We start from the raw sequence: 20,392 nt of genomic DNA, 5'->3' as shown, positions 1-20,392 counted from the left end.
TATATATAAAAGGATATGATAAATATCATATTTTCAACTACTAATTTTATCCTTTCCTGTATGAATCTTTTTATGAAAGTTCAGACTCGAAATTTGTGCAAAAGTTTTCCCGCATTCGTCACATGTAACGTGTTGACTTACGTCCAGATGGACTTTCAAATGTGAAGATAGGAGAGAATTTGACTTAAATGCTTTATCACATTTATCACAAGCAAATGGCTTTTCTCCCGTGTGAACTCTCATGTGTATGACTAGTTCATTATTTCTATCATATCCCTTACCACACACAGGGCAGGGATATGCTTTGTTTATTTCATGAGTTCTCTTGTGTAGTGACAAGTTACAGCTTCGAGCAAACTTCTTATCGCACAATTTACAGGCAAACGGCAGCTCGCCTGTGTGGATTCGTTTGTGCATTTTGAGCTGAGATTTATCGGCATATGTTTTATCACAAACATCGCAAGCAAATGGCCTCTCGCCCGTATGCTTAAACAAATGTATTTTTAACCGATCCTTTAATTTAAAACCTTTGGAACAAATTGTACATTTGTATGGAGTTTCATCAGAGTGAAATTTTATGTGTCTCTTTAAGTTGTATCTTTTGTGAAAACGCTTTCCGCATTCTTCACATGAAAATTTTTTTTCACTTGAATCAGTTGTCATGCTTGGATTCATTTCCTTTACAGAACTATCTTTTTTGACAGATTTTTCTTTTTTAATTTTCATTGTAAAATTATCATTTGAGCTATCATCAAAGTTGTCATTGTCAAAGAAATAATCATTTCCATAATCATTTTCATCTAAATTCTCTTTCCTATCCGCTTCTAGTTTGATATTCGGCTCTACTTTAATTAATTCACTTTCACCTTCTGCATAAAACTCACTGGCTTCTCCATATTTATCAATAACTATGTTGGAATTGGAATCGTTTGATTCTGGTTTGTGGAAATCTGATGATAATTAAACAGAAATAATCTTAATTTTATGTCTAGTTAAAAGATGATTCGTTTAAACCCTTTGTAACTCTAAAAAGGTATTGGTTATAAAATTGTGGTCTGTTGTGTACTAATAAACTATAATTTAATTAGCAGGACTTCATCTTTATTTGTATTTCATAAATTCATACCTATACATAACACTAAGAAATTAGAAAATTGGACACAACAAAGTTTATTTAGATTTTAAAAAGTCAATTTGTTTAAATTAAGATTATTTATGTAAAAACCTTTGGTATCTTCAACACAGATCAGCAAATCTTCTACATATTTTTCTACAGTTTGTTTCATTCAAACCATTTAATAGTTCAAAATTATAAAAAAAAGAGTCATAAAAGCAGAAGTTGTATCAAAACCTTTAATTAAATCTCAGAAAAGTATGGCAGTTTTAAAACGTGTACAAACCTATTTTTTGCAACAATCTTGCAAATAAATAGAACGATTCTTAAATAAAGAATACTCCATCTAAAGGACTAAACTTTTAAAGTTACAAGAACATTCAAAATATACTAATATGGTTTAAACGTTCCTTCGTATTGTAGGTAGTCTTCAAGTGATTTTATGGATGATCCAAAGAGTTCTATTATGTTAACCAAGGGCCCTGCAATCTATATAAAAGGTTTCATTAGTATTCCATTCACACCTGATTTCACCCTCAAACTACATCCAATCCCTGCAGATGCCTAACCCATTTAAAAGACTAATCATTGCAAGTTGATAGGCAGAACTAAATTAACCTGTAAAAATTCATCTTAACCAAACCTATTCGATGCTTTAACATCTATTAAGAAGTCAAAAGAAAAAAAACTTACATTATCAAACCACTGACTTGTAGTTTCATCTTTACTGTTAAGAAACAATTGCTGACATAATCTTATAGATTCTTCAGTCAGTAGTTTACCACCTTCCAGCTTGTGTGTTAATTCCCTGCAAACAATACTTTCATCATGATGATGTAATATATCTTTAATCTATCCTATCCTATTACATAAAGTAAAAGTTTACTTTTGTCTGAAAATAAGGATCGCAGAAATTTGGTTGTACTTTTCACAAAAGCTTTATATATATTTAGGAATAGTTTAAAGCTATTTTCATAACCACCAACTCTGTCCCCTAGATGCTAGGAGAGCAAACGCGAGTAATACAAACAAGAACAAGCTGAACCAATTAGTTTTAGAAGGACTTAAAGTTTGTTATAGTTTACCTGCATTTTTTGGCATATTTCTGATCGTTTTTATGCTTTTCAGCAAATGCAATTGTTTCTTCGTTTCTAAATTCTTGTGCTTTGTCATCTTTTAAATCTTCTTTTAGGTCATTGTGAGTTTCTTTTATTTTGTCGTTAGCTATTTCATCAATTTTGACATTTTTTACATCTTCGTTTTGGTCGTTGTTTCCATTTATGATTTTGTCAAAAGTTTGTTCTTTGGTGTCCTCTAAAATCTCCGTTTTTGCTGTTATTGTTATACTTTCATGTTCCATTTTAAAATTTGTCTAAAATATTCTGTTTTAAATAATATACGTACTTGAAAAGGGCTGTACAAAAAAACATACCTATTCAACTAGTCTTCAAATTCAATGGAGTATAGGTACAAATTTTTAAGGTGAACCTTCTATCAAATTTGAAATTTGTGTCCGTCCGTCTTTTTTAAACTTATAGGGGAAATATAATTTACTATTCTATTCGCAACTTTTTTGAGAACATTTAATTAAGTATAAGACATATATTTGTTGCCGCTTTTATCTTTCACAGGTGATTTTCATACATGTTGGGTGATTCTAATCTACTTAATTACTTTATTGTTAATTTATCCTCTATCCTCTGTATAAAAATTACTTATACATACAAATAATATATTAAAAAAGATTAAGTACAATATTTTAAATTACTTTTCCATTTCATACTATCTATATTGCTAATAGTTGCTAATAGTGTCAGAATTAATTGAAATCATAAAATTTTTATTAATTCGACATGTAATATGAATATTTCTAATGTAAACGATTCATATGAATTATAAAAATGATATATAAGAAAACAATGAAACACTCACGCATATTTAAACATTTCTAATTAGATTTATTGACACACATAATAAAAACTATACTAGCAAACAGTATGAATATTTTAAGGCACATTTTAATGAATATCTTTTCTTGTAGCTGGGAAAACGAAATATTCGACAGAATGATAATGTACTTTTGACGTCAGCTGTGAGCTACCGTAGATTTAAATGATCATAATTATTGATTTTTAAATCTGAATTAAATAATTATGCTCTTAAAATTACACCTCCGCTCTCAGCACGGCTTGCTGCGTTAACAAAACAATAACACAAAACTGTCTGCTAGCTAAAAATTACGGACTAAACCTGTTAACACAAATTATCCCATTCCAATTACTATTTACCCCCATAATAATCATCAAAATTAAAACAGATTTTTACCAATGTATATTGTATATTAAAATCTCACAAACCACTGAACCAATCAACTTCTTCATTTATAATCAAGGGAGTCTATGTAAACAGGGAGAGAAAAACGGGCTTAAATGTAAGAAACGCAAATGATTTTGATTCAGTAACAGTTAATAGTTCAAAACCATCCCGGGAACTGAATGAAACTTCCATAAGTAAAAAAATCAATCATATATGAGATTATCGAGATTTTGTGGGATTAGTAGTAAATCTACTATTCAATTTATTTTTTTATTGTTTAATAAAATAGGGAAAAATTTCAAGGAGAAAACTTGGTACATCAAGCCGCTGAAAAAGTATGAAATGTCGTCTTTACAAAACAGCTGATTACAATGAACAATAAACATTTTTATTCAATTTTACAGCAGAAAAGAATTCAGACGGCATGTGTATAGTATGTGTAAAAAATTTAAATTATATGTAGATTTGCATAAATTGGCACATTGTTCTGCTTTGTCAGACGCATGGTAACTCATTTTATGAGTAATATAAAAATTAACTTAATTATGAAGCTTATTTAATATTTGAAATTGATACGCTAAATTCAAAATGATGAATCTCATAAAAAGTGTTTTAAATGACTATGACAGGAAAGTTTTGTTTATAAAAAATATTCACAATAACCATTTCAATTTTACAATGCAAATCTAGTATTAAATTTTAATAAGAATGATGAAATGGCAGAAATTCCTCCGGGCATTTATTAAATAGTGCTTAATTGTCTGTTCTTTAATTATAAAAGACTAGCGTATGCGCCATTAGCACCAAGGCATGTTGTATTCAAAATGTTAGGGAGAAGAATAGAAAAATAGCCGTTAACCATCCAAATCTAAATATAAAATAGACCTAAACCATGCATCGCAATTCCCATATTAAGCTTCCCTAACATGGAGAACCTACTTGGTTCAATACTTATTAAAATCCTAAGCTACAAACAAAAAAATCTTTGCTACTTTATATAAGAGGATTATCAGATGAGTTACTAAACTAACTTCATGCAGTGTAGCTTATTTCATGCTTGTTTCTTTTAAAGATTTTGACCTCAAAATCATAGCTTAAAATAAAACTTAATGAATCAGAACAACTTGTACGATTCTTGAGGTTGGATGTGGTTCTGGTGATCTTATTGAACAACTGAAACTAAACGGATTTTTAAATGTAACAGGTAACAAAAGAATACAATATATTTCATAATTTTAAATAAGAACGAAAGAGTGACAACCGAAGTTGGCATTAAAAAACCAAGCTTAAAAAAACAAAAAAAACAAGGTGGGAATGTTTTTTTTTAAATATTTATACAAAGGCCTATCTTTCCAGTTATATCTTTTTATAATGTAAATTATACAGTAAATAAGTGTCAAAAACCTAAATTACCGTATCAGCCAGGGTTGTCAAATCGGGCGGGCGGTTTTGGGCTGCCCTTTATCAGGTTCTTTTGGGCAGATTTGGGCACCCCTCGTTTTGGGGGATGAAAAAAGAGGGGGGGGGGGGCAGGCCTATAATTTGGATATTATTATAAAAACAAAAAACTGGGTTTTAAAAAAACGGTTTAAACCAAAAAAAAAAGCTGGTTTGTTCTTTTTTTTTAAACCTGTTTTTTTACCATCTCTGATGACAACGTTCCTAATCTACAAAGCTCTTAAGTATAAATAGGACAGACAAATGAAGTGAGATAAAGAAAAATAAATTTTCAAGAAATCTAGAGCTAAGGAAACTTTATTTTCTGGTCCAACTCGATATTTAGACTATAAAGAAATAAAGTTTTCACAATTAATATTTCTCGAAAAGCAATGCGCCGAGAAAACCTCTTCCCTATCAACGAAGCAGAACTGGCACTTTGAAATATAGAGTAGCTTCGCCACTATAAAAGATTGATGATTTGTACTTCTTAATTATAGGTATTGACAAAGATGTAAACAAACCTGAAAACTTTATAGTTCAGCTTCATGTTAAAGGAATGTGATCATTTGTAGCAATATGTAGAATTTAGAATGTTTTTAGAATAGAGAAAAATTTGCATATTACTATTAATAATGATCACATAATTTTATCAGACGCTTTAAAACATTTTGGTACTAACAGATTCGATGCTATTATCCTCTGTAGAACTCTACATTTTCTTCAAAATATTCCACAAGTTTTAACAGATTTTAGACAAATGCTGAAACACAAAGGAAAAGATTCATATAAATTATAAAGCCATTTTAACATTATTTATGAATAGGAAACATTTGCCAAAAGTATTTGACATCAAAATACAATATTTCCATGTGTATGTTTTTTCCTCTAGAGTTAAGTTAAATTAATTTTCAACCCAATTTAAAGCATAGGTACATTGTTTCGTCTTATCACCGAAGATATTTTTTGGTTTAATTAGGACTGTCAGTGACTTATTTTAAAGCATTATTAGATTCCTATTTTGAAACAACTGAACTCAGTATTTTTATCTTAACAGATTTTTTTACTTTTTTCAGATAATCTCTACAATGTTTTGTTGATGTTTGTTGCTCGACAATTTTTAAGTTTTCAGTCAAAAATGGATAATAGAAAAATCTTAAATGAGCTGAGGGGATTTCAAGGCAGGAATCTAATCTTTATGTAATTATTCATATCAGTCTAATTTGGCTTGAAAGGGCAAAATCATTTGAGCGTTTTTTGTAACTTTTTTTATGACTATAGTAAGAAAGGCCTTTTTCCCTCAGAAAACATTAAAGTCATAATTTGATTCTGCAAATGATTAATGAATAAAAGTTACAAGAATGTAAATTAATGAAACACAAAAAAACGACATAAACTAGTAAACATTCTGTTTGGGTGATTAGGACGACTTGTGTTGATGAAAGAAGAGAATAGAAAATATTATGAGAAGAAAGATAAAGAAATTATAGGTAAACCCTTCACACTATAATAATCCAAATATAATGTATATATTTTAATAGGTAATATGATGCTTTTGTGTTTGTCAATATTTCTCTAACCTGAAAGTTGTAGGAAAATCATTTCATCTTGGAGAATGAAACAAAACATTGTATTTATTGTAAGGGTTTTGTCAATTCACTATAATAATCTTATTGAGAATTGACCTCTTGGATTTAAGTCCAAAAATATAGTACCTTATACCAAAGATTTATTTCTAACCGAAGCTTACCTACATATTTTAAACTTAATAATAGAGATTTCCCATATGGTTAGACTCGAACCATTCAGTTTCTGAATATTTCTTATTCTATGATTGAGGAATGAGGATTTATTTATTTTAGAGCTTTCCGACGACTTGGGTACACTGATTAAAAGCATTGAAGATGGCGGTTCAGGAACAGGCAAGAATTTAGAGGATCTTTGAATAAGATATTAAATCATTTAGAAGCACGACATTCAATTTACAGATTTCTTTTATTTTATTAGAATTTTCAGGTTTGTTAGTACCTAAACTAGATTTGAATATTTGAAAGCAAAATTGTTTTTTTTTATTCATTTTTTTAAATTTAGGTAAGGAGAAAATTGTTATTAGAAGGTAAATCAGATATCTCTGTGATACGGGGATAGGACTAGTGTCATTAAACTTAACTAGGATCTTTCTCTGGAAATCCTTTTTTCACACTTTTGCAGCTGAAAATATTTGGGGAAAAATGGGGTTTAGTCAAATTTAACAGTCAATATCATATTTCTTCCTGATACAGTGTGTTTTTTTTTGAGAACTTTTTGAAAGCAATTTTACCCCACTTATTGTTACCAGATTTTAATGATTAATGGCTTTTTTTCTTCGTTTTTTAAGGCAATTAATAGAACAACAAAAAAATATTTAAGTTTTTATTTAAAAAGTACAGTAAAATCTAAAATTCAAAACTGAGGTGTCAACATCTAAAAATGGTTTTAGCGCATTTTTCTAATGCTCAAATATTCAACCTTTTGCAAGAATGGCTGCAAAACACTTCAAAGTTTAGATATAAAGCTAAAAATGTATACAGATACTATTTGGGACATGTACTAGAACATATCAAAGTTTGAAGGTCATATCTCAACCAGGGAGGGAGTACTAGCCCTCCAAAGTCTACTACAGAAAATCCAATTTTTTTCTTAGAAGATTTAGGCATAAGAAAAAGGCGCTAAAACCATTTTTAGATGTTGACACCTAAGTTTTGAATTTTAGATTTTACTGTACTTTTTAAATAAAAACTGAAATATTTTTTTGTTGTTCTATTAATTGCCTTAAAAAACGAAGAAAATAAGCCATTAATCATTAAATTCTGATAACTATAAGTGGGGTAAAATTGCTTTCAAAAAAGATCTCATAAAAAAAACACACTGTATATCTTTCTACTTTTTAACTAATAACTTTTATAAGATCTTAAAACGTCTACTTATGAAATTGCTCCGTTTCTCATTATAAACTTCTAAATTGTGACAATACAGGCACACCAAATAATCAGCTATTGACGACAGCCAAGAGAAAAGCAACAGAATCAATACAAAACCTTATACCACTTGGACATAGCAATGTTAAACGAGACAGGTTAGTGCAGAGGTAATTAAAGAATTCTCCATAATTGTTCACAGTGGTCCTCAAGGCAAAAGAAGTTTGACAAAACCTACCATAAAAACGGACTATATGGCCATCAAATATACACATTGGAGGGCCAGGAACTGATTTTCTTAAAATCATAGCTGTTCCTTCTTGGGGTTTATTCCATTTTAAAGTTAACAGACCAAATTCCCTAAAAAATCAAGGTTGTTTGTCACGATTTTGTTGCTTTGGATTCAAACCTTTATAACTTTGGCTGTATGAAAGACTCATGAAAGCTAAACCTACCATTGGAAAGCCTATTGAATGACAATTTCAGACATAGCTTTAAATTTTTTGTAGCTTTCTTACTTTTTGCTCTACATGGAAAATTGTAACCAAAGAGAGAAAATTTATTGATAAATCTATTCTTAGAAAGGCTTTCACTAGGGTATTTTGATATAAATTTTTCAGGATTTTTCTTGTGTTCAGTCATTCTTTTGATGACTAATGCAAATAATACACTTTCATACATTTAATTTGGTATATTTGCTTTTTTTCTACCTTGTGCCAAAATTTTTTTATAAAAATGATAAGTTGGTGTATATTTTTTTGTCCAAAATTGTACATAAATTTCAGGAATAAATATTAAGAACCATCAATTGCTACATTTTACATGTGTAGTTTTAAATTTCCTATATTTATGGTTGTGTAGGAGCCTCAAAAATGCTAAACCTACCATTGAAAGCTTGTTGAACACTCTATCCAAATAAATCTACGACATAAAAAAAAATTGACTTAAAAGGCTTGCACAGGATTTATTTTAGGTGTAATAAATTTCACCAAAAATGTTTTCTTTCCTACAAGATTTGAAGTAGAAGGGGGGTTACAAAGCAGTAATAGTTATCACATGTCCTGTTTCAACACCAATCTATGGAGGGGGTGTGCCCCCCCCCCAAAAAAAAATGGTGCAGGGCTTAGGTCCCCCCCCCTTTCCCCCCCTAAAAAGGGAGGGGGGTAACATTTTGATAGTTGAAAATAATGCAAAATTTAAAAATTTAAAAAAATATTTTTTTCAAAACTCAACAAGATATAACATACCCCCCCCCCCTGGCCCCCCTCCCCTATCCCATATCTATGGGGAATAATTCACAGTTGGGGGAGAGGGGGGGGTGTAAAAAGTGCATGAAGAGTCATCATCATTGTCTTTTAGTTCTCGGCAGAACGTAGGCCAGGCACAATGGTTCTCCAATCTTCCTTTGTTTGGGCACGTTTTGAGGCAATGCTGAAAGATGGAATTTTTAAATCTTTCAGTTCACTTAAAGGAACTGTAAACATAAATTTTTCTCATCTTAATATCAAATCTTAACAATATCTCATTCATAATATCTCACAGATAGAGCAAAACGCGCTTTTGTTTGCTTAAAAAACGGCTTTTTCCGACGATTATTATAAGGTACAGGGAAAGGAAGAAATTTTACTTATTATATAAAATGTGCATTAAATTCTTTTTTTCACCCATTGTAGCTAAAATTAAACTTTTTCACATAGTTCTTGATTTTTCCTAACGGTTAAGCTAACTTTTAACATAATCCTTGCTTTAAACCAATGTATAGTTACTTAGAAATTGATAAAATAAGCAATATTTTTTATTGAAAACCAAATACAATAACAAAGCTAGAAACAGTTTTTTTTTAGTATCCAATTAACTTTAGATGGCCCATCTCTCGCCCACCTTTAATTACAAAATTTGTAAATAATAAAGATGCAATATTTCTTTATAAACAGTCTGATAAAAGTGTAAACTAATTCTCCAAAGTGGGTTGTTTATAGTCCAACACAATAAAAAAGGATATCATCACTTCAAATAATCTCTGAGATTCAACCCTTTGTAAACAGTAAGGTATTTTTTTGTCAATAATATGAACTTAAAATAAATCTTTATTACTTAATTTCTACGTTATTACAGCATGAATTAACAATTTTATGTCATAAAATAAATGCTTAACAGTAAGTAAATAGTTTAAACTATATGTGACAAGTTAAATATCCCTACAAACATTTTAATGAAGAAAAAAGTTCAGATTTTCCCTGTTTTTCCAGTTTTCCCTCCCAAAATACCAAAAAATCAAGGCTTAAATCCTTGATATTTTTGTTAATACGACGTTTTTAGTTGATCAGTTTATTGAAAGGTGCTTAGAAAATGTTAAGATTTGATAATATGATTCATCCAGCTTCATCAATTTTACTTCCAAGATACTCAAAACAATCTACATCCTCAAGAATTTGGTCTTCAATAGTAATTGGTTCTTGGGAATTTGCATTTAATTTGAGTATTTTGGTTTTAGGAACATTAATTTCTAGTCCAATATTCTTGGAAGTTTCAGCTATCATGTTAGTCCTTCTTTGCATTTGACTTGTATTGCTTGTTAACAAAGCAATATCATCAGCAAAGTCCAAAACTCCCAAATATTTTGGATTGCCAAATAGCTCCCAGCAAATGCCATCATTACTTTCACAGTTCTTCATGATCCAGTCAATGGCAAGGAGGAAAAGGAAGGGAGAAAGAAGGCATCCTTGTCTGACGCCTGTTACAATTTCAAAAAAGGTTGATAGTTTACCTTTATACATTACATTTCCACCTCCTTTATGAAAGATAGCTTTAATGATATTGATTATCTTTTCTGGAATGCCATAGTGTCGGCAGATTTTCCAGAGAGATCTTCTGTCTAAAGAATCAAATGCTTTTTTGTAGTCAATGAAGTTTACAAAGAGCTCAGAGTTCCATTCCTTGGATTGCTCTATGATGATTCTTAGAGAGGTTACCTGATCAATATTGGAACGGTTTAGTCTAAATCCTGCCTGATTAGGTCTTAGCTTTTCATTAACCTTTTTCTTTATTCTATTAAGAAGAATCTTACTAAGGATACGGCTAGGTACTGAAAGAAGCATTATCCCTCTGTAGTTTCCACATTGGGTGAAGTGTCCTTTTTTGGCTAGTAATGAGATATGTCCATTCTTCCAGTCCTCTGGGCATAACTCATCATTCCATATCTTTGTGATCAAAGGTAGGAATGCCTCAGCTGATGTATCTAGGTCTGCTTTTATGACCTCAGCTGGTATGTTATCAGGTCCAGTGGCCTTGTTATTTTTCAAATTTTTAATGGCCTCTTTGATTGAGGGTGGAATCTCAGTTTCTTCCTCTGGAACTGGAAGATTTAGCAGTTCAGTAAAGTGCTCTGCCCATCTATTTGGAATATCTTCATCAGTTTTAAGGAGTGAACCATCCTTGTCCCTGATGTGTGATCCTGATTTGTGTACTTTACCTGCAATGCTCTTAGTAATCTCATAGACATCTTTCATTCTATTTTGATTAGCAGCATTTTCTGCTTGCATAGCAAGGTTTTCCAAGTGTTCTTTTTTGTCAATTCTGACACTTCTTTGGATTTCCCTGCTGAGCATCTTATACAGGTCTTTATCTTCTGGAGAGTTTCTAGAAAGTGTCTTTTGTCTTACATCCATGAGATCAATGGATCTTTTAGTGATCCACGGCTTTTGGTTAGCCTTTTTGAAACCTAATTATTCTTGGCTAGTATCATCATAAACTTTTTTGATACTTTGCCCAATATCTTCAACTCCATATTCCTCTTGAAGAGTCAACAACTCAAATCTGTTCTTTTGAGTGAGCTTAAACTCTTGTAGCTTTTCAGAGTTTTGAAGGGTTGTTAAATTATATTTCTTCCTGGGGTTAGGGTTTGAGTCCTGCTTTTTAAATCTAAGCCGAACTTTAGAAGATAGAAGATAATGGTCTGAATTAACATCAGGTCCTCTTTCAACCCTGACATCAAGGAGAGAACCTTTAAAACGTCTAGATATACAGATGTGATCTATCTGATTAAAGGTTCTTTGATCTGGTGATCTCCAGGTGGCAGTATGAATCTTCTTGTGTTTAAAGATGGTTCCACCAATGACAAGTTTGTTTTCAGTACAAAAACTTACAAGTCTATCACCATTGTCATTTTCCTTGCCATTACTTAAGCCTAGGACATATTTGCCCATGACTTCTTCTAAATTCTCATTATTACTCTCCTCTTGAGCATTGAAATCTCCTAGGAGCATGGTCAGGTCCTTTTCTTTATGACCATTCTTAAATACAGAGTCAAGCTGGTCATAAAATTCGTTTTTGACCTCTGTATCTGCTTGTTCTGTAAGAGCATATGCTACTATAATTCACAGATTGATGTTTATATCTGAGGATTTGAAGTAAGCCTCCATGATTCTTGGACCATGGTGTTGGCAACTGATCATGGCCTGCTCTGCTTGCTTGGTCAGCATAAGAGCCACCCCTTGCTTATGTCCTAGATTCTCATTCATATGGCCTGAGTAAAGTATTTTCAAGCCAGAATGATGTTTAATCTCTCCATTATTTGTCCACCTTAATTTGGTGATAGCCAGGATATCAAAACTGGCTTTAAGCATTTCTCAGCAAATGTTTTCTTTCTGGCCTGACTGAAACATTGTCCAAACATTCCAGGTGCAAATTTTTGCTGGTCTGCGGGAATTCAGAATCATCTGCCTGACTAGTCCTTTAGCGGTTTCCCAGCCAAACATCATATTGTTGTTTCCAACCTCTACTTCGTTCCCGAGCCCAAAGTTAAATTGGTCTTTACTTTGTGCAGATTGAACGTGAGCAGGTTTTTTTCAATGGAAGGATTGTTAGCCCCACCCTAACCCCCTTAACTGGGGGAAGTTACCAGAATTTAGAAGGGGAAGAGTTAAAAAAGATGAAAAAAATTCCCAGAGATGTCTAAGGAGGTGGGGGGAGGGGTTGAAATCACCCCCCCCCCTAATTTAAAAAAAAAGATATATAGCAGATAATACCCCCCCTACCCCATAAAAGTGTTACCCCTGGGGTAAATATTATATATTTTAGGAAAATAAAATAAATTTCAGCACTTTTCATGCACTTTTTACACCCCCCCCTCTCCCCCAACTGTGAATTATTCCCCATAGATATGGGGTAGGGGAGGGGGGCCAGGGTGAGGGGGGTATGTTATATCTTGTTGAGTTTTGAAAAAAATATTTTTTTTAATTTTTAAATTTTGCATTATTTTCAACTATCAAAATGTTACCCCCCTCCCTTTTTAGGGGGGGAAAGGGGGGGGGGCACTTAAGCCCTGCACCATTTTTTTTTTTGGGGGGGGGGGGCACACCCCCTCCATAGATTGGTGTTGAAACAGGACATGTGATAACTATTACTGCTTTGTAACCTCCCTTCTACTTCAAATCTTGTAGGAAAGAAAACATTTTTGGTGAAATTTATTACACCTAACATAAATCCTGTGCAAGCCTTTTAAGTCAATTTTTTTTTTAAAGTCGTAGATTTATTTGGATAGAGTGTTCAACAAGCTTTCAATGGTAGGTTTAGCATTTTTGAGGCTCCTACACAACCATAAATATAGGAAATTTAAAACTACACATGTAAAATGTAGCAATTGATGGTTCTTAATATTTATTCCTGAAATTTATGTACAATTTTGGACAAAAAAAATTACACCAACTTATAATTTTTATAAAAAAATTTTGGCACAAGGTAGAAAAAATGCAAATATACCAAATTAAATGTATGAAAGTGTATTATTTGCATTAGTCATCAAAAGAATCACTGAACATAAGAAAAATCATGAAAAATTTACATCAAAATACCCTAGTGAAAGCCTTTCTGAGAATAGATTTATCAATAAATTTTCTTCCTTTGGTTACAATTTTCCTTGTAGAGCAAAAAGTAAGAAAGCTACAAAAAATTTAAAGCTATGTCTGAAATTGTCATTCAATAGGCTTTCCAATGGTAGGTTTAGCTTTCATGAGTCTTTCATACAGCCAAAGTTATAAAGGTTTGAATCCAAAGCAACAAAATCGCGACAAACAACCTTGATTTTGTAGGGAATTTGGTCTGTTAACTTTAAAATGGAATAAACCCCAAGAAGGAACAGCTATGATTTTAAGAAAATCAGTTCCTGGCCCTCCAATGTGTATATTTGATGGCCATATAGTCCGTTTTTATGGTAGGTTTTGTCAAACTTCTTTTGCCTTGAGGACCACTGTGTTAATGTATATTTAAGAACCCAAGAATTGTAATAATAAGAGGTCTGTAAGGAAAGGCCTAAAGTCTAAATTTCATTGATCTCTTTAGTGTGGGAAGGGGTAAAAAATCAAATTTTGTCGTCAATTTAGGTTGCTACATTGGCCCTTATTTATTGGTCAGTTCGTACCACCAGTAGGAGGGAGATGGAATGGGGGATATCGTTACATTAGCCAGCTGAAAGTAGTATCAGTGTATGCGAGAAACTCTCACAGTATCCACATACTCTAAATTCTTTCATTTATATATTCAGGACAGACCTATCAGAAGACGAGAATGGCTACACAATTGTTCACACAGACGGTGCTTGCTCGGATAACGGAAAGAAGGGCGCTAGGCATAATATTCAGTGTTTTCATACAAGAAATACCCCTGCGGGACTCTCTTAACGTAAAATGAAAAAGTATTAAATTATTAATATTTTATTTCCGAATAGTAGTTATTGGTCCACTTTTGGGCTGGGTTTTAAGCTTGGTACCCGGTGGATTCCATGTTAAATGTTTTTGCCATTAAATAAGCATTAACTAGATGATTTTGTTAAGTCTATGGACTAATAATGGAAGCTTTATTGTATAAAAATTTTCTTTGGATAACACTGATAATAATGTTTACACAGAGCTGGTGTTGGTATTTGGTGGGGTGATGGATCCCCTCATAACATTGGGGAACCTGTCAAAGGAATATTTAGCTGCTTAAATATGTTTTTTTAGAGGGAGGGAGGGGGGGGGGGGCTCGACCCTCTACTTTCAACTCTTTTTTTTTTTTAGAAAGATTAAAATAAAAAATGGAGAGGGCGTCATTCTTTTCTAGGAGCGATATTTCTTTGAGCGTGAGGGTACTCTACTAGAAAATAGTTATAAACCTTTCTTGGAAATATAAGAAGCTTAATAGTTAAACGGTTAGCAATATTCTTCGCTACAGACCAACAGAAAGAAAACCTGTTAATTTTATGTAAGAATACAATAGGTAAGATGTACCCTTCTTTGTTAAATCCTCTAAAACAAAAATCGCTAAAATTTTGTCTGTCGGTTACCGTAAGAATATGTTGTTTGTTACATATAAAGCCAGCTAAATGTTGAACCTAACAGGTAATCGACACACAAACAACACAGCAGAAATTCAGGCAGCTACATTTGCAGTGGCTCAAGCTAGAGGCTTGGGCATCAGAAAATTAAATATTCATACAGGTTAGTGTATAAACCAGCGAAAGAGTAGCTGCGCTGCTAAAACGGTTCGTTGTCCAATATAGTTATATTGTAAATATTGATAGCAGGAAATGTAGCTTGCTACTGTACTGTAATTGAACTATGAAAACACATTCTTTTTGTCCCAATAAAGATCTTAGATCAATATCATATACACGTAACTCGATTTATCAATATATCAGTTTTGCTGTTCTTATTATTTATAATTTTTTTAGATTCGCAATTCTTAATCAACTGCATGACTAAATGGATCCACGGCTGGAAGCGGAATAACTGGATGACGGCGAGCAAAAAACCGGTCATTAACCGGGAGGACTTAGAGGCATTAGAAACAGAGATTAACAAAGGTGGGTTGTGGTTGTTGGGTGGAGATCTTATGTATAGGGATGAATACAACCTAAAGTATAGTCAGGGTGGAAGGGGACATTGTGTTGTTTATTATACTAGTCCTTCTAGTAATGTTTTCTTATTAGTTGTCCAAACAACTTTGGGGGCTTTTATTGGATTTTGATTGGTTGGTTCATTAAGTTTATTCACTAGTGTCCAATCGTTTTAACCATTACTTGTAATCTACAGAACGTGTAATTTTTTGTCATCATTGTTGATATGTATGATTTTTATCGGCCATTGTCTTATCCCTTTAGATCCGTGAGTATAGTAGTGATGTTGTATGAATCATATTATTCTTGTGTATGTATGTATTTATAGATTTTTTGTTGCTGTTACCATAATGATCTCAGCAACAAACAACCACAGTACAGTTTTGATGTTATGTTCATACACAAATAATAAAAAAATTTTTTATTGTTCACTAGGTATCCTATTAAGTAAAGGGAAAATATACAATATTTATTGCTGCTGTTGGACAATTGACAATAGTGTCTTTATGTACCGGTGTGAAAAATAACATAACCATAGAAAATCGACGTAAGAGGTCCTTTTCATGTATCTGATAGTGATTCTACTCAATTTATTACATCATCATACCTTACTTTAATATTGTCTTGTAGGTAATATTACAGTGAAGTATACATATGTAGCCGGACATGCTGGTATTAAAGGCAATGAAGAAGCCGACAGGAGAGAATTATTTCAATTTAATCTTGCCTATAGCACCTCTGCAGGGGGCTCTAACATTGTGGGACAAAATCTTTATGGGGCTCTTTTAACCTTTTCTTTACCTAACCTAAAATAAGCATAAAAAATACGTGGTTTTTTTCACCAAAAAAATATAGTGGTCCAGATGGAAAATAAGGGAAACCAGTGACTGGGCAGTCTTAATTTAAAATATCATGAAAGCTTTCTTATTGATTTTTATGTCCTATTTTACTATTCTTAAAATCTTAGCTTGACTAATAATATTTTATTTTGATGTCAAAAGACTTTAACTTTATCATTTATTTTTTAGCCCAATACAAATAATAGAAACCAGTGTTTCGGAGCCGGGAGGCTCCACGGCTCCATATTTTGCTGGAGCTGGAGCCGTAATTTTCGTTAAAAACGGCACCGGACTAGATAAATAAAGAGATTTTTTACAAATTATAATTTGGTAACTCTGGTTTGTCATGTGCAAATGCCCTTTTTAAGTTTTTTTTTATCAAAAATTGAACATTTAAAACCTTCAAAAGTCAAAAATAAAAAATATTTTTATGGGGGGGGGGGGGGGGCACAGTGGGTTTTTTGGCTGATTTGGGGATTTTTTAACTTTATGAGTCACAAATGCCAACAAAAGCGTATTCTATCTAAAAATAAAGTTAAAACCTTTCATATACAGGTTATAGCTTATGTAATATAACATATAATATACATATTATTGTGATTTTAATAAGAAAAATGTCCCTAGAACTAATCTACTCACATAGTTAAAAATTCGAAATTTCTTATATTATTCTGCTAAAAAGAATTTTTTTTTAACATCGACTTAGACCTAAATTAAACTTTTGGAGAGTTTTTAAGGTGTACGTATATGATTAATATACATATCATATGCTTCTAAGTTTTCAATAAATAGTATACAGGGCTCGGCAGCTGCGCATCAGCTGTGAAAAAGCTATAAATTTTAACCCATTTTGATGCTTTAAAAGATCTTTGATAAAAGGGATTGTCATACTAGGGTCAGGTTCGACCTTTTAGTTGATATTTAAAATTGTAAAAGGTTTGCCTGAGGTATATTTGCCGAGCCCTATTACAATGTCCTTAAAAATTATCCTGTAATTATTCAGTTTTTCAACAAATTTACTTACAATTCTGTTAAACTTTTATACATTTACGTTCTGATTATTTAGTTATGACAATCTATAAGTGTTAATGTTCGTTTGTCCCACCGTTTCAGAGCTTCGCTTTAATGGATGTTGTCATCCTTGTTATTTTTAAATTTTAATAGTTGGATGGAGAGTTTAGGTAATACCTACAGTAAATGAATGTGGATTCAGGAACTACTATTAGATTTAGAAACCAAGGGCATTGAAAGGAAAGAACAATATAAATTAAGTATTTCAAACAAAGTTAAAGGACAGACAGAAAACAATAGTGGCTTAGAAATCAAATTTAATTTGAATGTTTCAGAATTACAAAAAGGAAGACATACGCACATTTATAAAAATTGAGCAGCTTTGTTACTAAAACTATTTCATAATAATCATTGTATATATGTTTTCAGTACATCCCATAATATAAAGTTTTTTTTGTGTGTAGCGAAGAATCTCACTCACCCCTTAACCGATATGGTTCTTTAGAGGGAAGCTTCTTATAGGATGGTTTTAGGCTATTTCATTTTTATAAATAAGCCTGGGTATTGTTTTAAGCTATTTTTCTGCCCTTCTATATCCCTTCGAATACCCTAGATGCTAGGGGCGCATTACCATCAATGAGGTAAATCTTTCCCCCCCCCCTCCCCCCCAAAAAAAGCTGTCTATCTAAAATTACAGCGTAGCTTTTCTATAATTAGGGTCAGTCCGTACGTCCCTGCGTCCGTAACGTTAGCTTTTTCGTTAACTTAGGCATGTTAGAATTGTTCTATTGTTTCCTGTATTAGTTCTGTATGATTTGGAAAGCGTATCAACCCTATAATCATTACCAGAATGTCAATACGTTTATGTTGATTTTTAACTTATATTATAAGTACAATATTATAAGCGAAGCATCTCTATAATCAATTCCTAACAATGTCCGTTTACCCTTAAACAGTATTTTATATTTAAGAACTTATGCAACAAATTTAGGCAAAATTTTGACAAGACTTATTTATATATACTTTACATATTCACGCTGTTTGTCTGTCACCCCGTTTCAGAGCTTTGCTTTTATGAATTTTGTCATCCTTGTTCAAATATAAATCAACTGGTTGTCAGACCATTACCGTTAGACTGAAGGACTTAGTAAATTATAATCTGGATGCTTCTTAGTATGGTAATAAAGTCTTTTAAATAGCAGCCGAGATATTCACGTTTTCCCTAATAATGTTTCTAACGGACAGATGTACCGACAGACGGACGTATCATTTACAGAATAGCTTCAATATTAAAAACGGAAAGGTAACCTTTAAAGATTAAATATGTGTGTTATTAAATTATATCAATTTTTAGTAGTTTGACTTCATAATGGTATTTAATTTATTTTAATACAACTTCACAGTATCTATTTTCTAAGCTGGATTTCTCATTTGGGGCTACGAGGTGCCAAGAGTTATGAACTAATCTTGAATTATGAATACTTGAATTTAATCAGGACCTAAATAACTTTTGGCACCTCGTAGCCCCAAGTGAGAAAAACCTTTAAACGTAAAAAATACATGTTATTTTAAGATGCAATATTAGGTGTTCTTGGATTTTAAATTACAGATTTATGACAACTTTTCTTATTTTTCTTTGCATTTTAAAGTAGAAACATCTGTATATATCAATGAAATATTGTTACATATCATTTATTCAGATTTTTACACCAATTTATTCTAGGGAAAAGTGGGAAAAGCAATGTATGATGATTTTAATAAAAAAATTCACTTTTTAAAAATATTCCTTTGACCACGTTCAGCAAAACGGCTGTATTTTGCCTAATTTTGTAGTATATAAAAAAATCTGTTGCATGGCAACTTTTGAATGGTAATACTAGCCCCTGGGACATTTAACTCAAAATTGAGGAAATTTAAAAAATGACCAAAAATCCCACTGTGGGGGGGGGGGAAGTATGTCGAGTTTTTCATGATTTTAGGTCGGAGCCGGAGCCTTGCCAAAATCAAACGGCTCCGAAACGCTGATAGAAACCCTTATTCTTAAATGGAAATTTTAAAACCGAAACTGAAGAATAAATGAAATTAGTTATTATAAAGGTAAAAAATTGTTTTAAAAATGATTCTCTATTCAATAGATTGGCTCGCTCAGGAGCGGAAACACGGTAACAAATACAATGCAGGCCCAATTGATAATTAGAAGACCACCATATACTGTACGTACAGTGCTTATGTCAATTTGCTGTGAAATTTATAAAAAAAAAACAACATAAAAAAGGTCAAAGCCAAATCTAGTCTTTAAAAAGTCAGTTTTGAAAAACAAGTTTTTATCCATCATCACAATACCACAAAGGCAGGAAAAAAAAAACATCACCCTAACAGACAACCAACCAGTTCATTATAATCTTAGGTTTAATATAATATGTATTATGAATCTTACAACGAATGACAGGTTGTGTACTAGTGATTAACTATCCAATATTCTCCATCTACCTCAAACAGGAGCCTACGTCCAATTTCTTAAATCAGGTAAAAAAAAAGGTTATTTTTGCAATTAACTTTTCTCAAGTCAAAGTTTATTTATTTCTAAAAGTGTACGACAAAATGTATTATTAGTAGCGAAGCTACTCTATAATTCACAATGTCCGTCCGTCCGTCTGTCCGTCCGTCTGTCCGTAATTAATGAATTGGGGGAAACGTGATTTTCTCGGCTCCTATAAAAGATAGAGAGCTGAAATTTTTTGACAACATTCCCATCATTAAGGAGCACAATTAACTATGAAACATCAATGGCGGTCGGACTGCTTTTTAGCAGGTTTTAGGCTATTTTTTTATTTTCCAAATTTTC

The 20,392-nt window shown here is 32.1% G+C and overlaps 3 protein-coding genes across 6 annotated transcripts in view; 2 read left to right on the top strand and 1 right to left on the bottom strand.

The window, feature by feature from the left end:
- Nucleotides 1–18: 18 nt before the first annotated feature.
- Nucleotides 19–3,289, bottom strand: LOC145332856 (uncharacterized). Its single transcript, XM_080177938.1, has 5 exons — nucleotides 2,200–3,289; nucleotides 1,808–1,922; nucleotides 1,527–1,603; nucleotides 1,226–1,272; nucleotides 19–950 (listed from the first exon to the last, which is right to left on the bottom strand). Exons 1-5 carry the CDS (start codon nucleotides 2,472–2,474, stop codon nucleotides 34–36), a joined length of 1,431 nt encoding a protein of 476 aa, XP_080034064.1. The 5' UTR covers nucleotides 2,475–3,289; the 3' UTR covers nucleotides 19–33.
- A 1,256-nt stretch (nucleotides 3,290–4,545) lies between these two features.
- Nucleotides 4,546–20,392, top strand: part of LOC145332952 (uncharacterized) — an 18,892-nt gene continuing 3,045 nt past the window's right edge. The window contains exons 1-3 of one of the 2 annotated variants that reach the window (XM_080178075.1): nucleotides 4,546–4,634; nucleotides 5,368–5,644; nucleotides 19,998–20,073. In XM_080178075.1, the coding sequence (XP_080034201.1) occupies nucleotides 5,628–5,644; nucleotides 19,998–20,073 (93 nt within the window). In that variant the 5' untranslated portion in view covers nucleotides 4,546–4,634; nucleotides 5,368–5,627. Of the gene's footprint in view, nucleotides 4,635–5,367; nucleotides 5,645–19,766; nucleotides 20,074–20,392 lie in introns of those variants that run through there. The other variant, XM_080178076.1, reaches the window with a different exon arrangement.
- LOC145332951 (ribonuclease H-like) overlaps nucleotides 5,651–20,392 on the top strand; it is a 135,244-nt gene continuing 120,502 nt past the window's right edge. Inside the window, exons 1-10 of one of the 3 annotated variants that reach the window (XM_080178072.1) lie at nucleotides 5,651–6,048; nucleotides 6,292–6,357; nucleotides 6,730–6,789; nucleotides 7,883–7,994; nucleotides 14,366–14,445; nucleotides 14,725–14,791; nucleotides 15,202–15,299; nucleotides 15,533–15,664; nucleotides 16,328–16,397; nucleotides 19,683–19,725. In XM_080178072.1, the coding sequence (XP_080034198.1) occupies nucleotides 5,967–6,048; nucleotides 6,292–6,357; nucleotides 6,730–6,789; nucleotides 7,883–7,994; nucleotides 14,366–14,445; nucleotides 14,725–14,791; nucleotides 15,202–15,299; nucleotides 15,533–15,664; nucleotides 16,328–16,397; nucleotides 19,683–19,713 (798 nt within the window). In that variant the 5' untranslated portion in view covers nucleotides 5,651–5,966 and the 3' untranslated portion in view covers nucleotides 19,714–19,725. Of the gene's footprint in view, nucleotides 6,049–6,291; nucleotides 6,358–6,729; nucleotides 6,790–7,882; nucleotides 7,995–14,365; nucleotides 14,446–14,724; nucleotides 14,792–15,201; nucleotides 15,300–15,532; nucleotides 15,665–16,327; nucleotides 16,398–19,679; nucleotides 19,745–20,392 lie in introns of those variants that run through there. The other 2 variants (XM_080178074.1, XM_080178073.1) reach the window with 2 other exon arrangements.

The sequence above is a fragment of the Acartia tonsa genome, chromosome 11, assembly GCF_053477335.1.
Source record: "Acartia tonsa isolate MP-2025a chromosome 11, ASM5347733v1, whole genome shotgun sequence".
In the NCBI taxonomy this organism is placed as follows: domain Eukaryota; kingdom Metazoa; phylum Arthropoda; class Copepoda; order Calanoida; family Acartiidae; genus Acartia; species Acartia tonsa.
Note: the sequence above shows the minus strand (reverse complement) of the source record. Positions and strands in the feature narration are given on the sequence as shown.